The sequence below is a fragment of the Balaenoptera ricei genome, chromosome 18, assembly GCF_028023285.1.
Source record: "Balaenoptera ricei isolate mBalRic1 chromosome 18, mBalRic1.hap2, whole genome shotgun sequence".
Lineage (NCBI taxonomy): Eukaryota > Metazoa > Chordata > Mammalia > Artiodactyla > Balaenopteridae > Balaenoptera > Balaenoptera ricei.
The window spans coordinates 18,082,149-18,100,859 of NC_082656.1; the positions used below are offsets into that span (position 1 = coordinate 18,082,149).

General features: G+C 37.5%; 2 protein-coding genes across 7 annotated transcripts; both read right to left on the minus strand.

Annotated features, from left to right (window-relative positions):
- Positions 1 to 723: 723 nt before the first annotated feature.
- KCNRG (potassium channel regulator) lies at positions 724 to 4,957 on the minus strand. The gene is made up of 2 exons (XM_059903221.1): positions 4,377 to 4,957; positions 724 to 964 (listed from the first exon to the last, which is right to left on the minus strand). The coding sequence occupies exons 1-2, from the start codon at positions 4,955 to 4,957 to the stop codon at positions 724 to 726; spliced, it is 822 nt and encodes a 273-aa protein (XP_059759204.1).
- Positions 4,958 to 6,296: 1,339 nt separating this feature from the next.
- TRIM13 (tripartite motif containing 13) lies at positions 6,297 to 18,248 on the minus strand. Of its 6 annotated transcripts, XM_059902769.1 has the most exons (5): positions 17,686 to 17,919; positions 17,443 to 17,570; positions 13,561 to 13,685; positions 9,711 to 10,515; positions 6,297 to 7,892 (listed from the first exon to the last, which is right to left on the minus strand). In XM_059902769.1, the coding sequence occupies exon 5, from the start codon at positions 7,882 to 7,884 to the stop codon at positions 6,661 to 6,663; it is 1,224 nt and encodes a 407-aa protein (XP_059758752.1). In that variant the 5' UTR covers positions 7,885 to 7,892; positions 9,711 to 10,515; positions 13,561 to 13,685; positions 17,443 to 17,570; positions 17,686 to 17,919; the 3' UTR covers positions 6,297 to 6,660. The 6 variants fall into 6 exon arrangements, with proteins under 6 accessions (XP_059758752.1, XP_059758750.1, XP_059758753.1 ...); XM_059902767.1 differs by lacking the exons at positions 13,561 to 13,685; positions 17,686 to 17,919 and adding an exon at positions 18,130 to 18,219 and having other exon boundaries at positions 9,711 to 12,197; XM_059902770.1 differs by lacking the exon at positions 13,561 to 13,685 and having other exon boundaries at positions 9,711 to 9,891.
- Between the last annotated feature and the right edge of the window lie 463 nt (positions 18,249 to 18,711).

Below are 18,711 nucleotides of genomic sequence, written 5' to 3' on the forward strand. Positions count from 1 at the left end.
TTTCTCACCAAGTGTTCAGCACAGTGCTTTACACATAGTAGAGTTAAAACTGTTGAGTGGATCGAGCTCACATTCAAGTGAGAAAAATTTGTTTTTATGATGGCACGTAAGTCTAGATAGAGGAAAGGGCTGATTACTATGCCTAGGAAAGAAGGAAAACAAGGCCTTACAGAAGAGGTACAGTTGAAAGTGGGTCACCCATCTTCTTCATCATTATCACCACTGATAGTTACTGAGTGCCTACCATGTGCCAGGCAGTGTGTTGAGTGCTTTACATTATCTCCTTTAATCCTCATATATCCTATAAGGGAGATATATTTATTACCCTCATTTGATAGATGAAAAAGTTGAGGCAGAGAGAAGTTAAATGACTTGCCCAAGCCATATAGCTAGTAAGTGACTTAGTTGGGATTAGAAATCAAGCAGTCTGATTCCATAGTCCATTCTTGAACGCTTTATAAGTGTTCATGAAGAAGAGAAAGGGAAAGAGGCATTGAAGGTAGAAGGAACGTGCGCCAAAGCACCAAGTGCACGGTGTTGTTTAGAGCAGCAAGTAGTCAGTGTGGCTTAAGCACTGTTAAGCTGTGGTTGCCCAAAGATGGCATGGTAGAAGGCCAGAAAGTTAGGGTGAGTACATATTTGACTAACATATATGCCCTAAATATGGAATTTCCAAACAAGAAAATGGCAATTTCTTTTTACTCTAAAAGAGAACAGAGAACCTCATTTCTTTTTCTGAGATTGCTCTGGCATGAGGGTAGTCTCTGGTTTCAGTGTTTTGTTCATGGCAAGAGCTTCAGGCTTTTTTATCCTTTCAAAGCTATAGCATTCAGTTTTGTCTTCAGAGGATACTGTTCTGGTGCTGACCAGATGGAAGCCTTCCATTAATAAAGTGTCAATCAGTAAGCCGAGGACATTAGTTCCGTTGGCCAGTTTTCGGTTATCAGGTTTTATAGAAACATACCTAGGACACACAAAAATGTTCAATTATAAAACAGCCCTTTAATAACCAGCAAAACTAAACGGAAATATTTGATTTATAACCTCAAATAAAGGTATCAAACCATTTTTTGATCAGATACTTTTAAAGACTTCATTTATAAATCCAAGCCAGTACTTTCAGGCTACTGAAAACAGAGACCTTGCTGTGATCTCCAAAGTCATTTTAATTCCACATTTAGGAATATAGCTAACATTGATGAATTTTCATTGAGAAATTATTTTCTGGAGCAAACAATTTGATCAAACAATTAAATTAGCTTAATTTTCATATAATGTAATTTAACTATTTCCAAATTTTGTTTTCAACTTACTAAATATTGTTTTAATCAATTTAATTAATTGATTCAATCATTTTAATGAACATCTGATACATTTACAGTTTCCCCCTAGATCTAATTTTACCCATTACCAGCACTGACATTACAGATTTTCTTTTGTGACTTTCTCCTATCAAATGCATTTTTCAGGTGAAATTTTGCAGATGTTAAATGTCAAGAAGACTTTATTGTCAATTTTTCTCAATAACTGTCCATTGTTGAAGAGCAAAACATGGGGTCAAAAGGCTTCTGGAGTCAAAATGACAAAACTTTCTGGAAAACTTGATAGATACACATTATTCAAGAAAAATATACCTGAACTTTTCAGATTGACTATATGTTGCTTTAATAATGTCAACATAACATGTCCATAAAGATATAGCTATATTGCCCCTTCTTTATCTACCATCAGGATATTTTTATATCCTTTGTGTCCTCCCACCATTTGTTTATGAGATGTGAAAAAAAAAAAAGGCTTTAGTCCCAGGCAGCAACCTAAACTATCTGTGGTTTTATGGGATAAAAAGAGCCTTGGGGTCATCCCTGGCCTCCTTTTAATTATGATTGATAGAGTGGTTATTGTAGCTCACATTTAGAAACTCATTCTAGGCAAAGAAAAAAATTCAATAATAAAATGTAAGAATTATAAAACTACAAAGTACATATCAAAAGCACATTTATGTTTAATACAGCAAATTTTTAACATTAGTAAATCATTTCATCTACCCGCAAACCCCAGATCTTGATTTTATAGCCTAGAAACTTTTGTCAAAGAGAAAAAATGTTACAGAACATCTCACAAAATTAAGATGCAAATAGTATATAGTAGGTGATAACAAAGTGGAATGTACTTGCAAGAAATCACTTGGCCTAAATACTTGATTCCCTAAGAGGCCAAAATGAAAAATGGAAGATTTCAAGGCATAAGAAAAAGATAAAAGAAACTAATGGGAAATGGAAAATCACAACTTATTTTAAAAACTTAAAAGGCAAGTACACTTTTCCATTTGAGCTAGTTTATAAAGGAAAGGTCAGATAGAAGATGGCTACCAAAGAGACTCTAGAATCCTGTGACCATAACTTGACTTGATAATGTGGTATGGCCCTCTGCAATATGCACGCCAAGTATTTCTAGTACTGTGAACTTGAGAGATAATAACTGAGCAACTTGCTAGGTTACCAAGACCTCAGAGTGATAAATCATATTAGTAGAACATACTGAACAGCTGGATGATACACCAGACTCTGAGGAGCCATTCAAGCTTACTCCTCCACTTTCCACCTTCAAAAAAAACATCTGAATGGACAGATTCAGACCACAAGGAGTGAGCAAGAAATAAAAATGATTGCTAGCTAAATAATTATATACCTAAGGTGGGCCTCTTAAGACCAAGAGTTTTCATCCGATCACCTGAACTCCCAATAATGTCACCTTATTTGGGTTATCTACCTCTACTTTGAAATTGGAACTATAGAAAAAAATCACGACCACTTATAGGCTGAAAAAAATTCTAAACTTCAAACAACTGAAAAGAATACTCTTTGGTGATGCAAGAAAAAGTCAGTTTTAAAAATAGCTTCTGGATTTGGAATTATCTATTTTGGAATTTAAATATGTCATTCTCTCATTAAGATGAAAAAACTTTTTTGTACTATTTGTAAAACACAAACACTTAACAGCAAAGGGAAAACTACTGTCACTGTGTACACACAAAGAATATCCCAACTTGAGTTTCTAATGTTTTTCAAGATTATAGTCATTTTCTCCAAATGCATAGCTTTTAAAGAGCATTTAGTATTTCCAGGATACCTTTTTATCTTGCATGTTCCTTCTTGAAATCAATGACACCATTTTTTCTTAGTTTTTTAACTTTTTAGAAAGGGATCCCCAAAGATCTTAATCACACAAATTTAAAACAAAAAACAAAAAACTGGTAATTTCCCTTCTATTTATGTTAGTACCCCACCAACTGTGACCAGAGGTATCTTAAAACATTTTGAGGTGAAGATAGGGTCTTAGGTTTTCTCCACAATCAGCCTGTTAGCTGGATCTCTTTCCCCAAAATGACATTTCATGCCTCTTTGGAAAGGCAGGAAATTATAAAGCGTAAAAACTTAAGAATTGTCCTACTGCCCAGGGTTCTTCAGCTGGTATGCAGGACCAAGGGGTATGTTGTGGGAGGGGTAAACATTGATCGTTTCTGATGGTTACTGCAAAAGTTAAGAAAATATCCCAAAATATGTCTGTCTACCTTGACCCCAAAAACGTGTATCTTATTTAAATACTGTCAGTAAAGAACATATGCAGACTTTTTTTTTTTTCCCCCTCCTGAAAATTAAAGCCAGCTTTCACAGTAAAATAATAGTCGGACAGCATTAAGACATTTCTAAGGGGTGAAAAAAAAGTGTCCGTGACAGTAGAGTGGAAATCCGCCTTAGGGTCCAGCCAAGAATAACAGGAGTAGAAAGTGACTGACTCAGAAGCAACTATCCTTAATATACTGACAGCCTATCCCAATATTTTGAGTTGTGTAAGAGTGCCAACAATGTAACAGGAGACCAGATTTGCCATGAGATATATCTGCCTTAATGGTGTTTAAAAATAAAGTGGAATGGAGAAAAATCAGTAGCCAAATCAGAAGGACTGAAAGAACTGTACATAGTGTAAGGAAATCATGACAAACTGTTGAGCCTTTACTATATACCAGCAACGAAAAGAAACCCTTGGGGAGAAAAAGGCTTCTCATTCCATAGAAATGGAACATAATCTATAAAATTGTTTCCTCCTACAACTTGAATGACCACAGTCCCAGTTTTCCCTGGACAATTTTGATTTATTCCTATTGTCCCACATAATAACAACTCCTTCTTTCACTCTGAAAAGTATCTCAGTTTGGACAATAATTATCTGGTCATTCCACCCAACTCTGCTGGTTACTCCCCCCAAAAAATCATTTTGAGTAATCATTCTTTTCCAAAACTGAAATGAGAAAATTTCAATTTTGAGGGAAAACATCAGGAACCGGTGTAGAATAGAGGCTTCAAAATACAAAATACCTGATTCCAGTTTGGTTATCAGTCGTGCTGTCAGAGCCGCACTGGAAAACCAGGTCATGGTAAGAAGGTCTTTGTGGAGGCAGTGGAAGTAAGGTCATCTGAGGAGGGAAAGAGTTACTACTCCAGGTCCGTGCTGAAGGTTGCTCTATAAACACTGTAATTCTCCCAGTTAACATCTCGATTGTTTTGCTGCAAGAGCCAAACACCCTGAAAAAAGCTTGAGTGTTTCGGCTTAGGAAATGTACCTCCACAAGAGCAGGTCTTGGCTGTAGCAGGTGTTCTTGGTTTAAGAGATCCACCAGAGGATAAAGTTCATAGAATAGAGCCTCCCTCTGAAGCCTGAGATAGTCTGAAAAGTCAGTGGGTAATAAAAGCTGGTGAGTTCTCAAAAAATCTAAGATGAAACTAAATAAAACACCATCTCTGTCCACAAAAATCTGGCCACCAACCATCTTGAATTCTTGGTCTCTGCCATCTAACATACGTGTCAACCGAGAGGCAGGAAACTGCTTTAAGGTTGAAGACCTTGTGGTGAATATCTTCCCTCCCACGTTCAAAGTGACCAGTTCCTGACTACTCATTTTCCTCTTGCTTCACACTAGAGGCTACAAACCATCAGGCACAGACTTAGGAACTTGAAAATCAACCTGTAACCACAAATGTTACATATGATTAAGAAATGTAGGGGAGGGGAATTTAACAGAAACAGAGACCTCGATTTCCAGGTAACTACTGTTAAAGCAAATAGTGTGTCCATAGCTGTGTTTACAAATTTGAGAGTTGCCTGGGAACGTACAGTATACAGAATGAAAAAGTAACAGATGAGGAACTCCATAGTTTAAGGAAAACTGCCAATATGTCTGAGGACATGTGTCAAATAGATCCCTTTACTGTATCCCATTAAAAAAAAAAAAAAAGAACCTTCATAAAAACCTCTTGTAAATCTATATTAAAAAAAAAAAAAAAAATATATATATATATATATATATATATACTGGGAGCAGAAAAGCATTCCCCCTCTCCAAACCTATTATCTACTTTGAGTCCTCATGGCAGAGGTAATATTTATAGATAAACATTGTCTTAATTTTTTCTATCCCTTTAGCAATTTAGTGGCTAATCTTCGATTGTCAGTTGGGGATAAGGCAGTCATTACCTCAACTAGCAGCTTATTTTGACTACTCTTCTCATAACTAGAATGATTCTTCTGTACTTGAAATTTAGTTGCCACCTTCTTTTCCTGTCCCTGCTTGTATTACCTCCTCTCAACCAAATTAATAGACTGGGGTAAAGACCCTCTGGACTGTCAAGGAATGTCTTGTCCCATGACAGAAATAAGGTTGACTGAAAGCAGTTCTAAGATAAAGTCACTTCTTGTTTTCATCTGAATTCTAAACAAGGTGAAAAAATTAAGTATTTTTGTTCTGTGGGAGACAGGGCATCTTTATCTCATGTGAGCAGATAGGACAGCCTTATTGTTTAGCTGATTATTTTGTACTTTATAATAGCTGATAGCTTCATCTATCATTAAATTAATCTTACTACTCTTAAGATTGCCATGATACTTTGGAACAACACTTAGCTGCCAGTAAAAAGGTGGCTTTTCCATTTCCTGCTCTTGCAATGTGTTTTTTTGTTTGTTTTTACCCATGCCTTTGCTTGCACAGTCACCTAACAGTTTCGTAGTTTACCTCCAAACTCCTTTGGTGGTAAATTTACAAAACCTAAGCAGAGAAAAGGCAAGCTGAAATAAATCTCCACCCTCCTTAAAACGTAAACTTCGCACAAGGTAATGCCAGTTTTTGTTTACATGAGATTTACATTGTACCAAAAAAAGAAATCAACCCTCTGCAGAAAAAGTTGGAAATTCAATCCATATCTTATTCCTTTTTTAAAGAATGTTCACTCAAAACAAAAAAGTTGCTTTACAAGAGTAGTCTTTATTACATGCTTAAGAACAATCATTATTACACTACCTCATCAATATTAAATCATGTACTCTCTCACATCCCCTTTTTTCATAGCATAAACACAACCAGTATTAGGGGTAGGATGCTTATTTCAAAAGCACTTAAAAAAGGAAGGAGGGTTCAGGACTACACTATTAAATTTCACTTTTATCTTTATACTACCTAATTTCAACAACATGTGTAGGACATTGTTTTTGAAAGGAGTACTTGTAGAGGAAAATATCTGACTGGAATCTTGACCAAATCTGAACTACCACTCTGTACTCTGACAAATTTCTAACAAAAGACACAGAACTATGTACTTTAAACAGGTTTTATAACAGTTTATATTTGCACACAAATTCTGCCACATTGTTCAGCACCACCAAAGTAAAATTCTTTAATCTTTCACTGAAAATGAAAAACCCATCTGCCAACTGTTCCCAGTAAAAAACTGATTGTTCTACAAAATCAGCTGATTTAGTCAGGTAGGAACTAAAGTTTGAAAGATTGTCTTTCCAAGTTGTGATTTCATCAAATAAAGACCATTCTAGGAATATGGTAGGACTGAAGAAAATGAGAAGGCCAAGCAGAATGATTACCACAAATAACAGATAAAAGCTCCAAGGAATCTTGCTAATGAATGTGCCAGTGTCTTGAGGCAAAGAAAGTTTATCCACATCTACTAGTTTTATGTCTTCCCACTGACTGGTATCAAAGTTCTTCATTAAAGGGCTTGAGGGCAAATTAGAGGGAGGCAAAGGAGTTTCCTTGATGACTTTTATTTTCTCCCTGAACTCCTGCATCTGTTGCAGAAATATGATGGGTTCTGACACATCTTTGAAAGCCTCAGCAATGTTAAAGGCCATTCGTTGTTCCTGCAAGATGGTGTTGAGTTTGTTGATCTCTGGGTCATAGGCCTGCATAACTGCAAGTTTCATGGTCTCAAAGTCAGAAAGGATTTCATTCTTCTTTTGATCTAATGTGTGTTGTAACTTCTCAAAAAACTCCTTCACTTTATCTGAATCTTTAGTCAGCAGCTGTAGAGATTTCCTTTTGCTAGTTTCCAAGGTATCCAAGCGAGAAAGAGCATCTCCCCGACGCCAGGTCTCAAAGCTCTGGAAGAGGGACTCAAAGGCATCCCTTTCCTGAGCATAGGCATCTTCGATAGAACAGAAGACATGCTTGGTGTGGTCACCACGAGTAGCACAGATCCCACAGATCAGCTGCATATCAGTCAGGCAGAAAATGTTGAGAGGCTGCCCCAAGTGTCCTTTGCACACTGGCATTTTGGGAGAGATCTTGATCTTGTTATACTTTTCCACAATACCCTTCAGGGAGTAATTAACCTGCAGGCTACTGACCCCGGTGGCTGAAGTTTCCTTGCGGCATGTGGGGCACTTGAATGGAGATGATCTCCACAATGAATTCCGCACGTTCCCCTCTAAGATCCCTTCTAAGCATTTTTTGCAAAAGTTGTGCGAGCAAGGCAAAACTCGAGGATCGTCAAACAGACTGCAACAAATTGGGCACGTGAGATCTTCTTCAAGCAGCTCCATCACATCTCCTACCAGAGAGAAAGAAACATTTTATTTTACTCCTGTAACCCCTTCATTTGGACTATGGACTAGTTAGAAGAAACTATCTTCATAGCCATTAAAAATGATTTTTCACTGAAATAACCAAACAAAGGAAATAAGTGAGAAATTTGTGAAGGGAATGCACACCAAAGCAGATTTAATCTGCTGGGACTAGAACACGCTCCTTATTAGTAGGGCTCCCTGTACACAAGGCCTTTGTGTGGGCTTTCCAACAACAGTCTTTGGCTGAGACAGGGGACAGGGTTAGGACTAGGACAACTGCAAGTTGAGCCAGCAGGACCCAACTGCTTGTTTTAAAACAGAGCTGACTACTAGCTGTCAGAAACAAAGCCACTCAGTGTCTGAAGAGAATGAGCTCTTTAGTCTGGGCCCACAATTATAAAATGGTATGCTATTTAAAGAAAGCAGCACAGAAATATAAATCCAAGCATGCACTGTCACGTAGACTTTTATTAAAAACTGGCATATTTTTCTATTTCAAAGGCAAGATTACAATTATTAAAATCAGAGGTAAAAACATAAAATGAGAGAGCTGCAATTCATTCTTCCCTAGAGAATTAAGTGAATATTTTTTCAAACCACTGGAACAGTAATCAAAGCCAGTGGGGACAAACCTGGGCGTCCCCTAAGACTCTTCCAGGGCATCTGTGAGGACAATACTATTTTCATAGTAATACTGAGATGTTATTTACTTTTGGCACAATGTTGACAGTGCACTGTAAAAAAAGCAGTGGTGAGTAGACACTGCTGGAGCCTTAGCAGGAATCAAACAAGGCAACAGGTAGCACCAAACTGGATTCCTGGTTATTGTATTCTTCACCACCACGTACCCACGGTGGGGGCAGGGGTGAGGGCAGCCAGTTTCATTTTAGAATGTTCTAGATGAAGCAGTAAAAATTATTCATTTTACTAAATCTTGATCCTTGTGGACATGTCTTTTTAATATTTTGTGTGACAAAATATGAAGTAACCACAAAGCATTTCTACTGCATACCAGCAGATACTGTCTGGAGGAAAAGCAATTAGCTGATTGAGCTACAAGCTAAATCAGCTGCTTTTTTCATGGAACACCATTTTTACTTGAAACAACAAATGACGAACTATGGCTGTGCAGACTTAGGTATCTGGCAGGTATTTTTTTGAAAATGAACAAAATGAACCCATCACTTCAAGGGAAACAAATGACAGTATTTCTCACCAATGATAAAAAGTTGAATTTTTGAGTGAAAATTGGATTTTGGAAAACATATTTGCCACTTAAGAGCTTGTAATGAAACAAGTGGTGAAATTAACATGTGGGTTTTGGCTTTTTTAGAGGAGAGACCATGTCACTATTTGGAGATCTACATTACAAAGTGAACTAATTGGTTCAAATCACCAATGTATGTTATAAATCATACATTCTAATACAGTTAAATATCTATATATAATACACATGTAAATAAAAGCTCTTGGGAGCCTTAGTTTTTAAGTGTAAAGGGGTCCTGTGACCAAAATATTTGAGATCTCTGACCTAGAGAATACCATAGAGAATACCAATTCTCAATACAAGTTTATTCTTTTAAAATGTACATTTTAAAACTTTTATCCCTGAAGTTTTAGAACCAAAAATAGTGCTAAATATGTCCTCATTCAGTTTACTGATATATACACACACATATCACATTACCACCAAAGTAACAAAATAGGGTCTACTAATCTCTATGCCATCTTATAACCAAAAGTAAATAATTTTTTTTATTATATACTTTTTAAAAAACATATTTATTTATTTATTTATTTACTTGCTTGTGCCGGGTCTTAGTTGCGGCAGGTGGGCTCCTTAGTTGCGGTTCGCGGGCTCCTTAGTTGCGACTTGCGGGCTCCTTAGTTGCAGCTTGCCAGCTTAGTTGCGGCACGTGGGCTCCTTAGTTGCAACATGCATGTGGGGCCTATTTCCCTGACCGGGGATAGAACCTGGGCCCCCTGCATTGGGAGCACGGAGTCTTAACCACTGCGCCACCAGGGAAGTCCCAGTAAGTAAATAAATTTTAACAGTAATTTTAAGAATCACAATTGGAGCTACAATCTAGAAGTAGTATTTAAAAGATAAGCTGACCTTGCAAGACTAATTAGTTTATGGTTTTCTATTAGGTTGTGAGAGATATATGTATAACAAATATATAATACATATATATGTAGAATTAAAGCAAAGAGTATTCTGTCAAATTTAGTGTTACACGGCAAAAATGGTGAAGCTTATTTTTCTGAAAAATCTTTTGTGACATGGCAAATCATACAACCTTTGAAAAGCATTGAGAAGAGAACGGCTACAGAGACCGAGGTTAGTGTGCTCTCTAAGAAGTTATCAAGCAGCTATAAAACATTCTCTTTAGAGCAAAGAAGGAAAACTTTTGATGATCTTCCATCACTAGTCCTGGGGTTCTACACTTTATCACCTCCATTGATCTCTGTCATCTTTCACCTAAGAATTCTATGCTAAGGCTAGATTCTGGAGTAAACTGTAGAAACAGGAAAGTAGTGGCAGCAGCATTCAATAAAGTAAACCTAATTTACTCATCCTTGCAAGGTTAATACTTCCAGAGAATCCTATCCAAGCATATTAAATAAATAAAAGGAAAAACAAAGGATACCAAGTTTTGTAATGAGAAGGAGAAAAAGGGCACACAAGACAAAGAGAAACTTTTAAGAAAACTGAGGGACCAAGAAGAATTTTAAGGCAATCAAGTATGATCAAAAGGAAAATGTCACACACAGGAAAATTTAGAAATAATAAACAGTCATCCCAAAGCCACAATCAATTTACAGCTCTTAAAATGAACCAGAGGAAAAAAGTTGGTCTTTGGAAAGTCCCTTTTTTAAGAAAATTGCATCAAAATCATGGTAGATCCTATTGTTCCACTTTTAGTGATATAACTTAAAAATTTTGGTTTATAATTTAAAGATTCTCATTTTAATCCACATTAAAACTAAACACTATTTTCTTTTCTTAGCTTTATACTCAAAACTACAATCACAAAACTATGTGACCACTTCCACAGTTGACTTTTAGAGAAAACTGAGACATATAGCCTAACAACCCAAGAAACCATGGCAAGTTTGTTGCCTTAAAAGTTTTAAAGGAAAATACATAATAAGGTTTTTTAGTCTCACTAAGTGAAGGGTATGCTTTTCACAGTAAAGGAACTTATAGATCCTTTTCTTAAAGTGTGGCTAACACATAAAAATCTAAATAAATCAATTGAGCTTACTCCTTTGACGAAACCAAAGTACATATCCCCCCCTTCTGGGGGACAAATACAGATATCAAGAAATTTTATGTGAACAGAATTACTGTTCACCAGTGATAAAATTTCAACTTAACCGATGTCAAATTAAGTATATAAAGGCAAATAAGTTTTCCAAGATTCATTTCTTCTTTTGAATTAAGAATTTCCCAAGATTTATTTATTTACTTACTTACTTATTTATGTATTTATGTATTTACTTATTTAGGCCACGCCATGCAACTTCTGGGATGTTAGTTCCCCAACCAAGGATTGAACCCATGCCCTCAGCAGTGAAAGCGTGGAGTCCTAACTACTGCACCACCAGGGAATTCCCAACAATTTCCCAAGTTTTATACCAACAAAGAAAGTAGCCAAATACATACCTAGTTATCTACCACCTCTCTGGTTTTCAGCTTTATTTTCCTACCATATTTATACTTTAAAATATACTTTTTAATTTATGTAGAATAAAACTCACTCCTTTCAGTACGCCGTTCTATGAGTTTTGACAAATGCACAGTTGTATAACACCACCACAGATTTATTTTTAAGCAAACATTCAAGATATCCACACTTAAGGAAGACTATGAAAACTGTTTGATCAATACTACCTTGAGTGGGTATATAGCAACAACAGTCTCTGCAAATGAAAACAGTAACACAATAACCAGAATATTAAAAATGGAAAAGCCAACACTTACAAAGGAGTCATAAAATAGAAGTAAAAGCTAATATATATGACTTCTCCCTCCTGGAAGCCCTTTTGTTTTTATATGATCAACCCAAAATGATTACAATTGAACAGGTACTCATTTTATTCACTCTTAAAAGGTAATTTTAATAAAACCTTTTGGGCTTCCCTGGTGGTGCAGTGGTTAAGAATCCACCTGCCAATGCACAGGACACGGGTTTGAGCCCTGGTCCGGGAAGATCCCACATGCCGCGGAGCAACTAAGCCCGTGCGCCACAACTACTGAAGCCCGCGCGCCTAGAGCCCGTGCTCTGCAACAAGAGAAGCCACCACAATGAGAAGCCCGTGCACCGCAACAAAGAGTAGCCCCCACCCGCCGCAACTAGAGAAAGCCTGTGTGCAACAATGAAGACCCAACGCAGCCAAAAATAAATAAATTTATTTAAAAAATAAATAAAACCTTTTAATTAAAAGAAACTTTCCTATTAAATCTTTGAACTTCATTAGCTGATAGCAATATAAAGTTCAAAATAATACCCATGATTTCTTTTCCAAATCCCATTACAGAAGAAAAAGAAAAGCCAATATATTATACCTTATATCTGAGAGATTTAAATCAAATTTCCATCCTGCTTTGAGGCATCTCTGAATTCAGGAATTTTAAAGCAGTATCTAAATACCTAACAAGTAACTATATAGCAAATTCTGAAACTCACTTCATAGACAAAACTAAATTATGTGAGCTCTACTAAACAGACAGCCACCAATCAACCTTATCTTGGAACAAAGCTTAGAATAAAAGAGCTCACCTTTAAAAAGTATCACTTCCTCTCATCCCACTAGTTAATCTTATTTTCAAGTTGTATACTGTATTTTCAAGTAGTACACTGATATTTTAGTATGAGATCCACTAATAATCGTTTCTTGAAACTTACTAAGACTCTATTAACAACTACTGAATCTAGGTAGAGGATGTAAGGATATCTATTGTAATATATTTTTAATTTTCAGTATATTTGAAATTTTTCACAATAAAAAGTTGGAAAAAAAAACTAAAGAGGGGACCAATAATAAGAAAACCATATTGAGCTAAAAAAGTAAAACTTCAAAAACATTAGCTAACTATGATAAGCTTCAGAGAGAGCTTAATCTGCTGTAATATTGTTTTATCTTTTATAAAATAAAAAATATATTATTAGAATCTCTGGATCAAGGCCTGTGATGAGACTGACATACTTGTTTTGCTCTCAGTCTATGACCTTTGACAAACCACTTATACATATTAGTCTTTCTCCTCATTGAATAAGTGTTTTGAAAGGTATCTAACAATATATGAAAATTATTTACCAAGTTTTTTTTTTAATACTCTGTATCAATGTGTTATTAACACCTCATTCTGGCTTTTAGACTGTTCCAAAACTTGTATGATCCAAACAGGATAAAGTGAGATTAAGAAAAAGACAAAATTTCTGAAAACTTAAAAAAGGAATATTAAAATTAATATACCATATACTCCAATAAAGATGTTTAAAAAGAAATTTAAGGAGCCATAAAAAATAAAATAAAATAAATATACCACATATAGCATCTAAAATAGCTTATCTAATTTTTATGTGGCCCTTGCAAACACAATATAATTTACCTTTGTGTCCATATAAGACATAAGTAACTTACCTTTTCTGGCATTATCCTAGAATAAGTAGTAGTCAAAATTTCCTCCAAGGTATTTCTAGTAGAATTCTTGATAAGTAGGGCAAAATAAACCTAGTACAGAAGGTCCAGCAGCTTGGAAGGCCTACCTACTCAGAAAATTCACAAGTTTTTGGACTAAGGTGACAGTCTCAAAAACAAAAAACTAGGTCATTACCTTCATAGTCCAGAAAAACTTGGAAAAAATTAGTTTTTTCCTTTCCTTCTTTCTCTTCTCTGTGCCACTATTTTGCCTCGACTTTTCCTTTGTTTATTCTTCTTTTAACTCATCTTCCCCATTCTATTTCAAGGAATGCAGTCTTTTGATTTCCTCTTATTCCTTCCTTATCTCACACCTCCTCTTTACCTTACTTCTTATGTTTCTTTCCCTATTTTCTTTTCCCTGTATCACCTGATAATCACCCAAGATATTATTCTGTAATCCTGTAAATCAGCAGCATTAAATCAATAGTTTTAGGATACCAGCTAGATCAGATATCCCTATCCCATTTTTGTACAACTACTGAGAAATCTAAAAGGACACCGAATGGTGTTGAATCCCATTCTCTCCCACCCAGATGAAATCAATTTGAATATAATGAGGGTCTGAATTTGAAGGAAACATACATATAGCCCAAATTATTCTCCTGGTCTGGTACGAACCAAACCCAGACTACTTATCTTTACCTGTGAAGAGTTAAAATTAACTTAAATTGGAACTACTGACTTCTGCAAAGGTTTTACAAACTAGAAATGTCTGGTTTCTTTTCTCCCAAATAAATATAAACAGGTTTAAATGAAGGTGGCAAAATTCTACCCCTAGAACAAATTGTCTTCTTTCACAACAATAAACTTGGCAATCATTAACCTAAATTATTATCCCCAACAGGTTGGTATCTATTAAAAGTTTTCATCATGTAGCTCTGCATTTGAGGTTAATTCCAGCTTTCAGAAAGTACTGTCAAAGTCTAGCATTCAGTACACAGTAAGCTAGATCTACGTAGATAAGTGAAATTATTTACATAGTATGTAATACTGTGCCAAGTGAAAACAAGTATTTAGTGGATAACTAATAAGTACTACCTACCTGCTAATAAGAACTTCTGAGATGGAAATGTAATTGGTCTGAACAAAGTTCCTTTTGCTCAGTGTAGAATTACATACGCATTTTATTCTAAGTAAAACTGATCTAGAAAATATTTCAAGTAGAAAGCTAATTATGCTAAACTTTAAGCAATTTTTAGGTTGGCTATATTCTATATACTATGTTGGCACTCCTCACTCATATTCAATACTGCACATATGCAGGGGAAGAAAGGAAGAGCTCCTCTGGGACTTTTAAATGGGGAGCCAGGTTACTGCCAAGGAGATATACTTGTGGTGCTTATGCCACAGGAAAGACAATAATTTAAACTATTGGCAAAAATTTTCAGTTCAACATTTCCTTAGAAATATATTTACATCTATAATGCAAATGAATTAGAAAGCGTTCACATTATGGGAATTTGCTTTATATTTACAGAAAGCTTAACTGGAATGTAACTATTCTGTATGTCAAAGGACACCTGTTTTTGGTTAACTGTTATGAGTACTATTCCTCTAGCACCATTCTAGTATCTAAGAGTCCCAAGGCAAGGTAATGACAATGGCAGTGTCTTTCACGAATAACAAAAATGGATAATCCAATGATCTAATGATATTTTAAAATATGAAATATAAGCCAAAATTCCTGCCCTAAATTCAGAAATATAGCACATTTAAAAAGGTATTGTTACTATAAAAGGTGTGATAACTGCCTTACAAAAGGACATAGAAAGCTGACACCATACCAAAGTTGGAGAGGTTATCCATGCAAGTGGACTTTGTTTTTCTAAAATTATAAAAGTAATTTGTGATTATAGAAAATTCAGAAAATACAGGAAAAAAATTACCCATAGTTACATAGGCAAGGAATAACCATTATCATTATTTGGTATATTTCTTCTAACATTATTTTGGCACATTCCTCCCAATCCTGTGTGTTTGCACACACACATATTTTAACAAAACTGGAAGCATAACACAACTTTGTATCCACTTTTTTCACTTGTTTTATCATATGCATTTCCCCTATTGTTATAAATTCTTCTAAAACATGACAGTCTATCTTATGGATATGCTGTTTCTTATTGACTGTTTGTTTTGGGGGGATTATAACATTTTAATGAACACTCTGTAGAAAAGTCTTAGTCCAATTGTTAGGTGGGTCAAAGAGTAGGAACATTCTTAAGGCTCTTGAAAAGACTGCCAAGTTTCCCTCTAGAAAGGGCATACCACTTTCTGAACTCTGACCAATGATGTATGACACTGCTCCACCTCTCCATGCAATTCCCAACCTTACAACAGAATCATACTTTTATAGAGCTTAGTAAAAAAATATGAAAAAGGCATACTTTTTTACCATACACTTTTTTACCATACCTACCTAAGTTTAACATATAAAACAGTTTAAGGCAGTTAATATTAGTATGTGTCTACGTATTACCAATATATAAGAAATATATGGTGCTAAAAGTTATGGGGTAGGAATAAAACAGAAGTACTGGGCTTAAAAACATCTTAGAGATCATTTAGCTAAACACCTAACTTTACAAGTGAAAATACTGAGCCTCCCCTGCTCCCCCAAATTGTACACAGCAAGCAAGGCATAGGACCTGAGTTTCCCAATTCTCAGACCTTAGCACTATCCAGAAAGTGGGTCAGGAATTCAGTATCCTCATCCATCAAATGGAGAAATTTAATCATGAGCTCTCTAAATCCCTTCTAAAATTCTATAATTTTTACAAAGTAGGTTGTAACAGGTTCTCCAGTGAAGGGTAAAGAGCACTGAACCTGCATCTGAATACCTAGCTTTAAGCACTAGTTTTACCCTTCATGGAATGAGGATTTTTACAGTACCTACCTCATAATGTTCTTGGAAAGACTAAGTAATGTGTGACAATTTTGTAAACTACTGAGCTACATCAGTGTAAGGTAATTTAATTACATATGTCTACAGATACTGTGAAAACTGTAAATACTCATTTACAGTGTTATGTTAGAGGATGAGTGTATTAACCAAGAAAGGTCCTAAAGGAGAGCTGGACTCCCTTGAACTGTAATTTCAAGGGAGGACAAAGTAAGTATTACATAGCATAGCAGGTACAAAGCATGTTCGTGGAAATGGGCATAGCTGAACAACAGCTATGGCATAAGTAGGGCCAGGTAACCAATAAATGTAGAGAATGAAAATAACCTGGTGTTATGGAAGGACTTGCCAGAGAGGTTTAGTACATCAGCTGGTGCAAAAAAGATGGTATTTTTAGGGAAAGATAGGAGAGCAGGAAGAAACATATGTGCTTATTGTGCAAGACAGAAGTATAACCAATTAATCAATAGCTCCATCAAGTTCTACCAGAGGGAGTGGCTATGTAAAAGAAATTCTGCTTTTAAAATACCTTTTATATAAAGGTCTCTAGAGTCAGAAAACTGAAGCCCTGTTGTATAAGCCCTAGCAGCAGTGACACAGAAGGAAAAAAAAACCTATTAAAAAAAAAAGAAAGAAAAGCTGCTGTAGCCTCTTTTCCTTTGCAGTATGAATCTTTGGATTATAGTATGTTTCAAATAATTGTCACATAAAGAATTTCCAAGTATGGAATCAATTTTTCTGAGTTTTGACAAAATATGAAAAGAACAAAGACCATCCATGAGGGTGGGAACACATACATTCTACACACAGTTCAATTTTGAAAGCTTCTGGGCCTGACGAAATTGGATGCTTTCTTTTTTTGTTGGTTTTTGTTTGTTTGTTTATTTGTTTTTAACGTAGGGAAAAGTATTGTAGTTTACCTCTGTCCCCTGCAAGCAGGTGTATTGGTCAGGGTTACTATTTCCCAGGGCAGAGCAATCAGGTTTTGGTTTTGTTTGTTTGGTTTTTTTTTTTTTTGCACGTCGTGACTGGTAATCAAAGGAGGCTACTGTAAAGAAAGAACAAAGAACGAGGGTATTTATGCATTTATGTGCACAGGGTCCTTAGTCTTCACCCTCAATTTTTTCAATCATTCCCCACAAATAAAGCCAGCCTGCTAGGACCTGATGAAAAAGCCAGGAGCATGGGAGAGGCTGGCCATCTCTGTGCTAAGGAGCTTCTCGGTTAGGGCGCCCTCCCACGGGGCCAAGCAGCCTCCCCAGGTTCAGTGCCAGGGGATGGTCGCGTGCTCTGACTCCGGTTCATGGTCGCCTTTTCTTTTGTAGGCGATCCCGAGGCGCTGGAAGTGAAGCCAGGCGTGTTGGGTAGCGGAGCTGGTTTTCAGCAGCCCGGGCGCGCTGCCCCCGCCGCCCACCCGCACGCCGTTGCTCCCCATCCCCCCGTTCCGGGGCCTGGCTGCTTTCGGCTGTGCTGCCGGGACTGGAGCGCCGACTGAGCTCTCCGCCAGGCCCCCCCCACCCCACCACTCACGCAGGTGCCTGCCCGGCCAGGGCAAATCCCCACCCCCTTCCCCCTAAGGACCCGGGCGGCGGGTACTTATCTCGGACCTCCGGGACCGCTGGAGAGGACCCGCCGGGAGCCGCGCAGCGGCCAGTCCTCCAGCCGCGGGAACCGCGCGCTACGCGCCGGAACGGCTGCAAAATGGATTCGCGGCGCCGACGGGCCCCGCCCCAAGGCCCTCCTCCCCCGGCACCTCGGTCCGCCTCCCAGGCCGGGCCTCCCCTTTCCCCCGGGGAGGGAGTGGGTGAGGGGAGGCGGGAGTCCTTCCGGTATCTCCAACCGCCACCGACGACCGCCGCTGGCCGCAGTGCGCCTGGGAGAGGGGAGGGTTCCTGGCTTCTGGCTTCTCTCCTTTCCAGAGGGGCTGCGCGCGCCCGCGAAGCGCCGTGCCCCGGGCGCCGAGAAGGGGACGTGGATCGCGCAGACCCGCGGGCTCGGCCTGGACCGAGCGCGGGCGACGGGAGGCGGCGTTGTCCCCGGTGGAGCCGCCTGGGAAGAAAGCCGGCGCGCAACAAGATGGTTGGGTTTGGATTGTTGTACTTTTTTTTTTGTTCGTTGAATTTTTAGGAACAAAAAAAAAAGCCCAACCCTTCACACCGCTTCATCTGCATCTCTCAGGACCAGAGGCC

Bases quoted from the DNA above. Each gene is read 5' to 3' on its own strand.
- KCNRG (XM_059903221.1), bottom strand. From the start codon at position 4,957: ATGAGTAGTCAGGAACTGGTCACTTTGAACGTGGGAGGGAAGATATTC. The intron at 965-4,376 runs GTATTTTGTATT...TGTGTGTCCTAG, and splicing joins GATAACCAAACTGGAATCAG to GTATGTTTCTATAAAACCTG.
- TRIM13 (XM_059902771.1), bottom strand. From the start codon at position 7,884: ATGGAGCTGCTTGAAGAAGATCTCACGTGCCCAATTTGTTGCAGTCTG.